General features: G+C 31.5%; 1 protein-coding gene across 12 annotated transcripts in view; it reads right to left on the bottom strand.

The window, feature by feature from the left end:
- The window catches only part of LOC127278580 (potassium voltage-gated channel protein eag), a 1,151,741-nt gene that overhangs the window by 917,793 nt on the left and 220,160 nt on the right, over positions 1-13,788 (bottom strand). For all 12 annotated transcript variants that reach the window (XM_051300360.1, XM_051300361.1, XM_051300362.1 and 9 more), the window contains one exon: positions 9,929-10,061. In XM_051300360.1, the coding sequence (XP_051156317.1) occupies positions 9,929-10,061 (133 nt within the window). The remainder of the gene's footprint in view (positions 1-9,928; positions 10,062-13,788) is intronic.

Here is a 13,788-nt window from a genome sequence, read left to right as displayed (position 1 = left end):
CAAAAAACCAATATGGCGGACACATTTTCGAAAAATTCATCGGAATCGCCTGAAACTCGTTACTCGGGGGTTTTCGCAGTCGCTGATTACGAATTTGAAGTCAGTTTACAAAAATTTAAGATGGCATAGTAACAAATTTCTTAAGTGTATCTTCCATGACGGCATTTTTCGAAAAAGTGTCAGCCATCTTGGATCCGCCATCTTGAATTTTTGAAAACTGACTTCAAATTCGTAATCAGCGACTCCGAAAATCCACCAGTAACGAGTTTCAGGCGATTCCGATGAATTTTTCGAAAAAGTGTCCGCCATTTTGCATTTTTAAAAAGAGACATCAGATTCGTGATCAGCCACCCCAAAAACCCCCGAGTAACAAGTTTCAGGCAAATCCGATGAATTTTTCAAAAATGTGCGTCATTTTGAATTTTGAAAAAATGACATTAGATTTGTTATCAGCGACCCCAAAAACTCGCGAGTAACGAGTTTCAGGCAAATCCGGTAAATTTTTCGAAAAAGTGTTCGCCCTATTGGTTTTTTTAAGGTTATCTCAAAATCCTGATCTGATGGGGTAAAACGGTCCTAGAATTCGGATTCAGCGACCCAAAAAACATAAGGTAGGCATAGTTAGACCCCCAGATCAAAACTTTTTTTTTTTTTTGTGGCTGTGTAATTTACGCATCGATTTATGTGCAATATTTTAATCGTCAGATTTTATGGTTTACGTCGTCGTAATTCCGATCGTTGTATTTCCGAATTTATCGTTTCGTTATATTCTAAAATATATGTTATAGTAGACTGTAATTTGGATGTTTAAAATTATTCAAAAACGAACCCTGACCGACGAGAGATCCCATCCTTAATATTCATTACATTATTTATATCTTCATTGAATAAACATAAGTAATACTTATAAAATAAATCAAAATAAGAGTCTGATCCTAATGTATATGAGCGACTCCATGTCAAGTGATCACACCGATTTAGGCTATTTTAATAAATATTTATGATATTGATCATTTGGGTTCCTTTAAGGGACAAGAAAAGAAATCCTAAGTATTTTTAAAAAATTCAAAATATTTTTCAAAATATTGCACATTTAAATTTTTTGTATTTTTTTTTATTTATTATAACTTCCGTGATTTTTAACTAATTAGGATGAATTTTTTTTAAATACTCGTATTTAGATGCTCTTTCATGAAAAAAATTATGAAAAAAAATTCAAAAATTTTAATTTTTATTAAAAAAACAATTTTAATTGTTTAAATAATTCGAAAAGTATATCTTCGATTTTTTTCAAAAAATTTATGAACATTCTCTACACTGTCATGAAAAATTTAAGACCTTGAAAAAGATGGTATGTTTTATAGTTTTGTATTCTAATAATTAGTGCTAAAAAATACATACTTTTTTCTTTTTTTTCGTTGAGAAAGATATCGTTACTTGCATAAGTTATTCATTGAATTTAATCGGATAAGTAGCCTTTTTCATATTAATAGACCTAACCTTAAAAATCGCGAATTTCTCTTTTTTTACATAATGATGTAAAACAATATGTTGAAGTTTTTAATTTTATGCTTGCAAAACGTTAGGTAATTCCTTTCTCTACAAATAGACGCAAAAAATTTTCCAAATTATAATTTTTTTAACATTCTATAGTCTAAAATACAAAGTGTGGCCCACTTCTGTCGGTACTACCCAACAAATTTTAAATTTAAAATTTTTAATATTTTTTGAGATATTTACAATAACAAATTTGAGCAATATTTTTTTGCTTTACTTATAACTTTTACCCTACTAAAAATAGAGAGAAATGTTGAGTATTTTTTTACGCAAAAGATCTTAAACTTTTAGAAACAAATTTATTAATTAATTAATTTTTAAACAATTTGTTTCAAAAATAAAATTTGTTTATAACTTTTAAACTTATTCACCTTCATTTTGAAGTACGATAAAAATCATGAATATTGTTTAAGTCATAATAAATCGATGGTTAAATTTTAGAGATAGCAATATATTTTGTTTTCGAGATATTATTTAATTAACTAACAAAAGTTAATAAAAAAAAGAAATAATTTAGGAACAAATAAAATAAGAATTATTTTAAAAATACCATTCCAATGCTTATCAAAATCCGCATCCAACGAGCCCTATATGAACTATTTTTAATAAACGGGTGTTAAATTAATAATAAAAATTATTTAAATAATTAATAACATTTGAAGAAATGAAGATAAATCGTCAATTATTTTTTTATTTGGAAGATCATCTAATTCTGCGTCAAAAAAAGAATATTAAGTATTACTAAGGATCAAAAATTAATAATTAATATTCTTTTTTTGCCGCAGAATTAGATATTAGATTTTTATATCAGGTATTTATAGTTTCTGTAAATATCATTTTATTATTAATTTTTGATCCTTAGTAATTGTTTAATATTCATAAGTTATATTTTCTTTAAATTACTTTGGTGAAATTCGATAGTATAAATTAAGGGGCACATCAATTTCCATTCCTGAAAATTGTGTACTACGCATCGTTTAGTTAGTCTGTCGCTTGCCTTTTGCTGGTGTGCACCCATCCGTTTTCTTTTCTTAAAGACACATATTTATAGATTCCGGTGTGAATTATGTAGTACATTTAAACATAGTAAATTATATTATAATAAACATTAATTATTATTTGAACAAAATTATGGCTGTAATTATTTCTATATCAACACACGCAATCCCGGAACATTTGGTCCTTCGTGCCGGATTTGGGTGCACATATCTTAAATTAATTTAAATTTGTTAGTTCAAATTAGTGCAGTGAACATTTTGTGAGAAAGTGGTGCTGACGGCGTTCCTGCAGCTCGCGAAGTTTAAACTGACGTCACGAATCTCCTCATGGCGGGCGGCTTTCCGTTGCGAAAATTCACATCAAATGATCCGAGCTTGTTAGAACATCTACTCCCAAGTTGGTTAGAAACCTCACAACCGCCCAATTGGGAAAATGAACAAGAGCATCTTACTCTTGGATTACGATTGAGACCAGAAACAGATACTTTTGTTTTTCGTTCATTACAATTAGATTTACCTGAAGTTAACTCGAAACGTACCGTATTATCGAGCATTGCGAAAATCTTTGACCCGTTGGGCTGGTTAGCACCCCTAATTATTACTTGTGAGGTTTTCATGAGAACTCTATGGGAAAAGGGCTTCGATTGGGACTCAGAACTTCCGTTTCACGCCCTTAACTAATGAATTAAAATTTATAAATCCTTGAAAAAGGTACATCTAATTCACATTCCACGATGGCTCGGAACATCAAAAACCCCATTATTTACGGAAATTCATGGATTCGCAGATGCATCTATGCTAAAGTAGCACCAATTAAACAAATAAGTATTCCAAAGCTTGAGCTATGCGGAGCTCAGCTTTTAGTTCGCCTAGCCAGTCACGTTTGTAATACCCTACATCTAGATAACAGCGCTATTCACCTATCGAGTGACAGTACGAACGTACTAGCATGGATTCGAGCCTCTCCTTCAACATGGAAAACCTTTGTGGCTAACAGAGTTAGTCTGATTCAAACGACACTACCTATGGCTACTTGGCATCACATTGATGTCATTGAAAATCCTGCAGATTGCGCTACACGTGGTTTAGCTCCCGAAAAGTTGGAACACTTCGATCTTTGGTGGTCTGGCCCGCCACGCCTTACTCAATCCTTTGAACCCTGGGATACCAATCAGTCCACGTTGGAACCTAATGAAATTTTAGAACGAAAAGTTGTAGTGCACCAAATAACGATCGAGAATGATCCTGTTTGGACACTATTCTCTCCGTATGCATCTTCGCTTTTCAAGCTACTTCGAGTCACTGCATGATGCAGACGTTGCCCAAGTAGCACGATATATCAACCAGATGTCACGGTGATATCACCGGGGAATGTCACCGTGACATCAGGAAAATGTCAAAATGTCCGCCTTACGGTGATATCACACGGTGACATCGAGGTGATATCACAGTTATATCACGGTGATATCACCGTGATATCATGTTGATATTTTACAAGGATTTAAAATTTTTAAAAAATTATTATTTTTTATTATTTTTTTTATTTATTATTATTTTTTAAATTATTATAAATTTTAAATCCCTGTAAAATATCAACCTGATATCGCGGTGATATCACCTTGATGTCACTATGATATCACCTCGATGTCACCGTGTGATATCACCATAAGGCGGACATTTTGACATTTTCCTGATGTCACGGTGACATTCCCCGGTGATATCACCGTGACATCTGGTTGATATATCGTGCTACTTGGGTGGCTTTTTCGTTTACCTCGATTTCGAAACTTAATTCCCGAGGATTATTATATATATTCACAAGTTCTTTCAGCCTCAGAGATAAACACTGCACGGCGTTTTTGGATCAGAACTGTTCAGAAAAGAGCCTTTCGTCCATAAATAGAGATCTTATCTGATCCAAATCAAGAACTTCCAAAAAAAGCACATTGATCTCATTGAAACCATACTTAGACGAAGACAAACTGCTACGAGTAGGAGGACGACTTAAGCATTCTATACTCGATCCCGATGAGAAAAACCCCTTAATCCTACCTAGACAATCTCCGATTACCGATCTTTTCATTGATTCATTGATTCAGGGTCGTCGAGCTGTTAAAACTAGGATAAAACGATGTCTTACGTGTATACGTTTTCGAGCTGACTTCTCCACTCAACAGATGGGCAATCTTCCGGCTAATCGAGTAAAACCTAGTCGAGCATTTTTAAACTCAGGCGTAGATTACTGTGGTCCTGTTCCGATAAGAACTAGTTCAGGTTGAGGACAACATTTTCAAAAGGGGTTTATATCGGTTTTTTTATGTCTCGCAACTCGTGCTGTACACTTAGAAGCAGTCTGAAATTACTCATCTGTTCAATTTCTTGCAGCATTTCGTCGATTTGCTGGTCGACGAGGTATCCCTAAATCATTGCTTAGTGATTGTGGCACAAACTTTGTTGGCGCTGACGCAGAATTACGCAACCTATTTCGTACCGCTTCTCGATTTTCTAATGAAATTGCCACAGTTCTCTCAAATGACGGAACCACTTGGCGCTTTAATCCCCCTGGCGCACCTCATCATGGAGGTATTTGGGAAGCAGCTGTTAAATCAGTGAAACACCACCTTAAACGAGTCCTTGGTAACGCGACATTGACATTTGAAGAGCTTACGACCTTACTTGCACAGATCGAGGCTTGTTTAAACTCGAGACCCTTACAAGATATTTCCGACAATCCAGACGATTTTTCAGCGCTAACTCCCGGTCACTTTCTTGTAGGAGGACCCTTGAAAAATGTCTCTGAACCGTCCTTGTTGAAAATTAATACTAACAGACTGGATCGGTGGAATCTTGTGCAAAAAAATGAATCAGGAATTTTGGCAACGTTGGTCTGAAGAATACCTAAGTTCCTTGCAGATGTTACCAAAATGGAAGCAAAAGCAACCGATAATTCAAATTGGAGACTTAGCTATTCTGATTATGTCTGTTACCTAGTCCCGAACCTACCTCACGTCCCCTCATTAACACTTAAATAAAGCTTGCGAATAACTAGCATGAACTGAGTAATTAAAATACTAGTTTAAAATCAGTTTAAATTTATCTCTCTTTATTTCTTTTACGTATCCGCTATGGCGGGCGGCTCAAGTTATTATTCGCAACTTGATCTGTAATTCTTTTCGTTTGCTTTTAAAACGAGATGGGCGGAATGTTTAATATTCATAAGTTATATTTTCTTTAAATTTCTTTGATGAAATTTGATAGTATAAATTAAGGGGCACATCAATTTCCATTCCTGAAAATTGTGTACTACGCATCGTTTAGTTAGTCTGTCGCTTGCCTTTTGCTGGTGTGCACCCATCCGTTTTCTTTCCTTAAAGACACATATTTATAGATTCCGGTGTGAATTATGTAGTACATTTAAACATAGTACATTATATTATAATAAACATTAATTATTATTTGAACAAAATTATGGGTGTAATTATTTCTATATCAACACACGTAATCCCGGAACAGTAATAATTAATATTCTTTTTTTGACGCAGAATTAGATGATCTTCCAAATAAAAAAATAATTGACGATTTATCTTCATTTCTTCAAATGTTATTAATTATTTAAATAATTTTTATTATTAATTTAACACCTGTTTATCAAAAATAGTTCATATAGGGCTCGTTGGATGCGGATTTTGATAAGCATTGGAATGGTATTTTTAAAATAATTCTAATTTTATTTGATCCTAAATTATTTCTTTTTTTATTAACTTTTGTTAGTTAATTAAATAATATCTCGAAAACAAAAAATAATGCTATCTCTAAAATTTAACCATCGATTTATTATGACTTAAACAATATTTATGATTTTTATCGAGCTTCAAAATGAAGGAGAACATGTTTAAAAGATTTAAACAAATTTTATTTTTTAAACAAATTGTTTAAAAATTAATTAATTAACAAATTTGTTTCTAAAAGTTTAAGATCTTTTGCGTAAAAAACATACTCAACATTTCTCTCTATTTTTAGTAGGGTAAAAGTTATAAGTAAAGCAAAAAAATATTGCTCAAATTTGTTATTGTAAATATCTCAAAAAATATTAAAAATTTCAAATTCAAAATTTGTACACTTATTTAGCACCTCTATCACTACAATTTACCGAATTTTGAGAAAAATTCGAGATATGACCCCGTATTCTCATATGAAATGCCTCATATATAAGTATATAGTTTACAATGACTTCATGCGCTACAAAAACTAAATAATTTTTTTCTCGGAAACTATTACACTTTTCTTATATTAAATATAACATTCTCTAAATTTTATATTATATTTTATACTTTTCTTTTTCAAGGTCTTACATTTTTCAGAACATTGTAGAGAATGTTCATAAATTTTTTGAAAAATATCGAAGATATACTTTTCGAATTATTTAAACAATTAAAATTGTTTTTTTAATAAAAATTAAAATGTTTGAATTTTTTTTCAAAATTTTTTTATGAAAGGGCATCTTAATACGAGTATTTAAAAAAAAATTCATCCCGATTGGTTAAAAATTACGGAAGTTATAATAAATAAAAAAAAATACAAAAAATTTAAATGTGCAATATTTTTGGAAAAATATTTTGAATTTTTTAAAAATACTTAGGATTTCTTTTCTTGACCCTTAAATGAACCCAAATTATCAATATTATAAAAATGTTTCAAAATAGTCTAAATCGGTGCGATCACTTGACGTGGAGTCGCTCAAATAGCTCAATAAATATTTTACATTTCTCGCTGTACCCGACTTTTTCTTACTATCGAAATTTCGCCCTATCCAAAAGTCAAGTATTTTTAAAACAATTTCACGTACTTTGTTTTCGTGTATTAGTACTGGATTGAGTATTGGAAACTTCAGTATTACATTCGCGAAATATATATTTCTTAATTTACTGCGTTATACAATAAATTGTACTTTCTTTATTTTACACTTTTCTATGGTTTTAATTTGCAAGAAAAAACTACTGCGCAACCGTAAGAGCAATATAAACTTAGTGTGCAGAAAGTAAAATTATTAAAAAGTTAAAAGTACTTAATCCAGTACTTATTGCAGTACATAATCAAGCACTTCTTTTTCATAAGGAAGAAAAAATACAATTTTTTAAGAAGATTACAGATTTAGTTTTTTATAAAGTGTTAAGGTTACACCGGCACACAAAAAAAAAAAAATTTCGAGTGCGAAGACCGCCACATGGTAGGTTCTCTTCCTTAAGATGTATCTAAAGAGAAAATCCTAGTCCGACCTCGAGTTTGGTTCTTGTTTCATTTTTACAGGCCTGGTGGGGGGGGGGGTGTAGTTTGAGAAATTAACATATATGGGAATTTAATTTCTTTTTTCAACTGAAAGTGAATGTTTGCTTATTCTAACTGTGGATTTTGATTCAGTGGCTCTAATTACATGAAAATTTAATAAATACACAAATTTAAAAATGGCGGATCCAATATGGCGGACTTAAAATGGTGGATTTTTTGAAAAATTTGCTTGGATTTCCTTGAAACTTGTTACTAGGGGGTTTTTCGGGTCGCTGATTACGAATTTGATGTCAAATTTTATAAATTCAATATGGCGGATCCAATATGGCGGACCTAAAATGGTGGATTTTTGAAAAATTTGTTTGGATTTCCTTGAAACTTGTTACTAGGGGGTTTTTGGGGTCGCTGATTACGAATTTGATGTTAGTTTTTCAAAATTCAAAATGGCGGATCTAATATGGCGGACCTAAAATGGTGGATTTTTGAAAAATTTGTTTGGATTTTCTTGAAACTTGTTACTAGGTGGTTTTTGGGGTCGCTGATTACGAATTTGATGTTAGTTTTTTGAAAATCAAAATGGCGGATCCAATATGGCTGAAAATTTTCGAAAAATTGTTTGGTTTTTGTCAAAAATTGTTATTTTGGTCTGTTTAGGTTACTGAATATGATTTTAATGTCAACTTTAATACATTAAAAATAGCGTATTTGAAATGCCGAGTTACGGTCGACTTATTTCGAATTTAATTTGAATTTGTTTAAAACATTAAGACTTATTAAAAAGACTTCTTTTGAAATGGGCCGAATTTGCGATTTTCGTTTCATAGTTTAAATTAGCAAAGTAGTAGGTGCGAAATTTTTTCAATCTTAACTTATGTTGCTTAGAAGTGTCAGAATCTTATTCAGCAACCTAAACAGCCCAAAATAGCAATTTTTTACAAAAACCAAACAATTTTTCAAAAATTTTCAGCCATATTAGATCCGCCATTTTGAATTTTGAAAAACTAACATCAAATTCGTAATCAGCGACCCCAAAAACCCCCTAGTAACAAGTTTCAAGAAAATCCAAACAAATTTTTCAAAAATCCACCATTTTAGGTCCGCCATATTAGATCCGCCATTTTGAATTTTGAAAAACTAACATCAAATTCGTAATCAGCGACCCCAAAAACTCCCTAGTAACAAGTTTCAAGGAAATCCAAACAAATTTTTCAAAAATCCACCATTTTAGGTCTGCCATATTGGATCCGCCATATTGAATTTATAAAATTTGACATCAAATTCGTAATCAGCGACCCGAAAAACCCCCTAGTAACAAGTTTCAAGGAAATCCAAGCAAATTTTTCAAAAAATCCACCATTTTAGGTCTGCCATATTGGATCCGCCATTTTTAAATTTGTGTATTTATTAAATTTTCATGTAATTAGAGCCACTGAATCAAAATCCACAGTTAGAATAAGCAAACATTCACTTTCAGTTGATAAAAGAAATTAAATTCCCATATATGTTAATTTCTCAAACTACACCCCCCCACCAGGCCTGTAAAAATGAAACAAGAACCAAACTCGAGGTCGGACTAGGATTTTCTCTTTAGATACATCTTAAGGAAGAGAACCTACCATGTGGCGGTCTTCGCACTCGAAATTTTTTTTTTTTGTGTGCCGGTGTTATGCGACTGTTAGGTCTGTAATGTTCATTTGTCCGTAACTTTTCTCGTAAAATATTGAATAAATTTAGTTGAAATTTTATGCAGGACTTCCAAATATGATAAGGAATGGTTTGTCAAGTGCGACAATGTTGTTATATTGTTAAATAATTATTATAAAACACTTGAAAATAGTTAGAAAATGTAAGGACAGGAGTGTCGGATTTTCTAACAATTTTCATGCTTTTTATAATATTCATTTAACAATATATCAACATTTTTGCGCTTCACAAACATTCTTTATCATATTTTAAATTCCTCCACAAAATTTCAGCCCAAAAAATTAACATTACAGACCTAACAGTCACATGACCTTAATGCAAATCAATAATGCGAGAAATAAAAAGGATTTTTTAATCCAAAATAGTTTTCCTAATTTACTCACTATTTTTTTTATACAGCAAAACTTCAAATTGGTCTGCAATCTGACCATCTAAGCATTCATCAATCCTGGTAATGGTTTCTTTATCCGTTAGTTCTCCATACATAAATCCACAACGGCATGATTTTTGCATTACCTAAAAATTAATTACAAAATTGTTTTAAAAATGAACATTTTTTAGAATACCGAAAATATGTTTATTAAATTATGTTTAACAATGTTCAATTTAAGCATTTTATATTAACATAACATTACATAATATAATTGATACGATAATAATAATACACTTGATGCTTATCAAGACTTAGTTTTTATTAAAATTAAGGTTTTTATTATGACACTCGAACAACTCACGGACGAGAGACGATGGAAAACGTGAGCATTGAACGTAGGCAATACAGAAAATATAGATTGACATTACTAATCTCTCTGGAGGTAAACTTTTTATCATAATATCGGATAACTGTTCATTGATACATACGTAAATAACAATTGCACAGCCTCAAAAAATAAAAAACTTGTTTGAACATGAAATCAAAATACATTTTTATTACGTATTTTGACCCCCTGAATACGAATTTTTAGCGCAAAAAAATTTTTATAAGCTGGTTTTTTTAAATAACAGAAAACGGGTTTTAACTTCAAAATTTATCGCAAAAAATAAATTTTTGTCACACATGAACCAAACAATTTATTTTTAATGTATTTGGGCAAAAAACAATTTTTTTCAAAAAACGATTCAATTGTAATAAACAAAAACTGATTTTCCAGTTACGTGCATCATAACTTTTCTTCTATTCGTCAACTTACCCATCATTGTTTTGAATTCGTAACATAACAACAGCGAAGTAATTTTTATTTTGTTTCTTGTCTTACACATCATAGTTATGGAAATCATAACATTAGACGAAGCAACGCTCAAGGCACCATCTACACCCGTCTACACCTAAACACAGATTTTGTAGGACCCACATTCCTGATTCTACTAGACCAAACATTTATACTTCGTGACCGATAGTTTATATATCTCTTTTGCATTCTTTCATACTTTTACGAGGAATCAAGAATAAAATTAAGAAAATGAACAAATGTACGCAAGCGCTGTCGAAAGAAAAAGAGACTTGTAGAGTCCAGAATTTGAAGGTCCGAAGTTTCTTGTTTACAGATTGTCAACCTGTATATTTAGTGAAAATTTTCTGCAAGCTTGTGTGGCAAGTTTACTCAAAACTTTTATAATAAACAAATTTTTTTTGGTTGGAAATTTCTTTTTATACTTACTTACCTTGGAGATTATAATTAGTTTTTTATAAAAAAAATAAAAACAAACATGTTTGCTGTCTTTAAACGAACATGAAAGAGGTACATACAAGACTTAATACTTGCTGTTTCTTACTATTCCTCCGTGCTGTTTCTACAAGAGACTCTATACGTATACCTGACATACGAAACTTAACGTTCACACATTAGTTAACTGTTCTGATAACACAGGGCGATACTTGATATAAATGTACACAATACGTTTACATTGATAATACCTGAATTGTATTCAGCATTTCCCTGAATTTAACAAACTTGTCTTTGTAAAGCGACTTGGTAAAAATATCTGCAATATGTTCATTTAAATCTACTTTAACAATATCAATTAAACATTCTGTATAACATTCATTCACAAATGATAATGCACTTCTATATACTTCGAGTTCTTTGTAAAATTACCGTACCTTGCTATATTTAACGCTCCCGTGTTATCTTCATGAATTACAATAGGACGCTTAAGTTTTATGTCGAAAAATTTGATCAAATCTTTTACAAGTTTTATTTTATTAACAGCTGCCGATAACGCAACATATTCCGCATATGTATGAAGACTTTGTAACACTGGCTTTTTGGATTGTAGAACAATCCCATTTTTTACTTTAATTAAATAACATTCGTTTCAAATAATATATTCAGTATTATTGAAAATATTTGTTTTGTTTTTCGTCCTTGGTTTTCGACAAGGTGCGCGCGAATTTGTATAGGAAACCTTTTTTGAAACAACATAAATTTATCAAATAATATTCAAATAATTAACAAATACAAGTTTTGTTTGTTCTGTTTTCCTTTTATTGTGTAAGTGAGATACTAAGTTTTGAAATATCATACATAACAAGACATGCTTTCATTAGCTTCACTCGGTATTAAAATTTCCGAAGAAATTCTCGTTCAAAATATATAAGAAAAACTTCATAAACAAGCATTAAAAAAATGGGATGAGACTTTAAAGCGAAACGAATTTCCCAAACTTGACAATATGTTTGAATTTTTGTATAGAACGGCTACACGATTATCTGAACGAGAGAGACAGAATTCATCAAAAAATTCCTCCAATACATCTTCTAATTCAGGAAATCAAAAAACGCAAAAACAGTATTTCTCACTAACACGATAACAAAACCTTGCCCAGCATGTAGACTTAAATCACATCCGATTTTTCGATGCGAAAAATTTCGTTCATTTCCAATATCTCAAAGAATACAAACTGTAAAAGACGCTCCTCTTTGTATTAACTGTATGCCGGGAATCACGATATAGCAGAGCGCAAATTCGGCAATTGCATGGTGTGTAACCGAAAACATAACACTCTTTTACACCAAGACAAGCAACACTGTCTCCTTCCAAACAATGACAATGAAATATTTTCAAAAAGAAACAACAATGCATTTCTTTTACGGCAGATGTTCCAAACGGTCAATTAGTAACAAGTGCAATAATTCAATCATTCGATAAAGATCATCGGCCTTTACGCTGCCGAGCACTATTAGACACGTGTTCATCTGCAAACTTTGTTACTAAAAATTTACTTCGAACTTTACAATTACCCAGAAAAAAATATTCAGTTCCAATAAACAAATAAACAATAAACTTCAGGTCATCTTAAAACTTCCGCCATTACAGTAAGCTTACACAGTAAAGCTAAGGTAAGCTTACACAGTTAGGTAAGTCGTGGTAAGTCGTGGTAAGTTTATATGATAAGGTTGGGATAAGCTTACACGGTGAGGTTTTTGTAAGCTTCCCGTAAGGTTACTCTAAGGTTGCTGTGAAGTTACTGTAAACATAGAGTAATATGAAAATATTTTAAAAATAATTATATTATAATATATATTTTATTAAAATTTTTTTATAAGAAATTATGTATTTGGTAAAGTACTTCATGAACCCCAATAGGGTTCGTTAAATAACATTTACTGCGCAGTCGTTTGTGCCATAGAAAACTACTGCGCATAAATATTAATAAAATTTATTTATTTATAACATTTTATGTTTACAGTAACCTAACAGCAACCTTACAGTAACCTTACGGGAAGCTTACAACAACCTTACCATGTAAACTTACTACAACCTTACTGTGTAAGCTTAACTTAGGCTTACTGTGTAAGCTTACTGTAATGTCCGACATTTTAAGATGACCTCAAGTTTACTGTAGGCTTACACAGTAACCTTACAAACCCTACAGATATCCTTAAAGTAACCTCACAGCAAGAAGTCGTGCTATGTGGGACGCATTAAATGATTTAACCACGATAGCCAAGGTTATTATAAAAATTACAATTGGTTCCATATATTCTGAGTATGAAGGAACACTCAGTTTTCTTCTAGTTCCTCGAATAGACGATTTGATACCAAATAAAATTTTTCCACGCGACATGTTAGATATACCATCCAATATACGACTAGTAGATTCAAAATTTTACGAACCAGCAACGATCGACATACTTTTAGGATCTGGACCGTCATTAGTCATAGGTGGAAACGTCATGTCGTCAACCATAAAAAATTCAAATATTGTAAATTATCATCTCTCTAATATACAAGTTGATTTG

The sequence above is a fragment of the Leptopilina boulardi genome, unplaced genomic scaffold, assembly GCF_019393585.1.
Source record: "Leptopilina boulardi isolate dan_hultmark-lab unplaced genomic scaffold, ZJU_Lbou_2.1 LbouV2_208, whole genome shotgun sequence".
Classification (NCBI taxonomy): domain Eukaryota; kingdom Metazoa; phylum Arthropoda; class Insecta; order Hymenoptera; family Figitidae; genus Leptopilina; species Leptopilina boulardi.
Note: the sequence above shows the minus strand (reverse complement) of the source record. Positions and strands in the feature narration are given on the sequence as shown.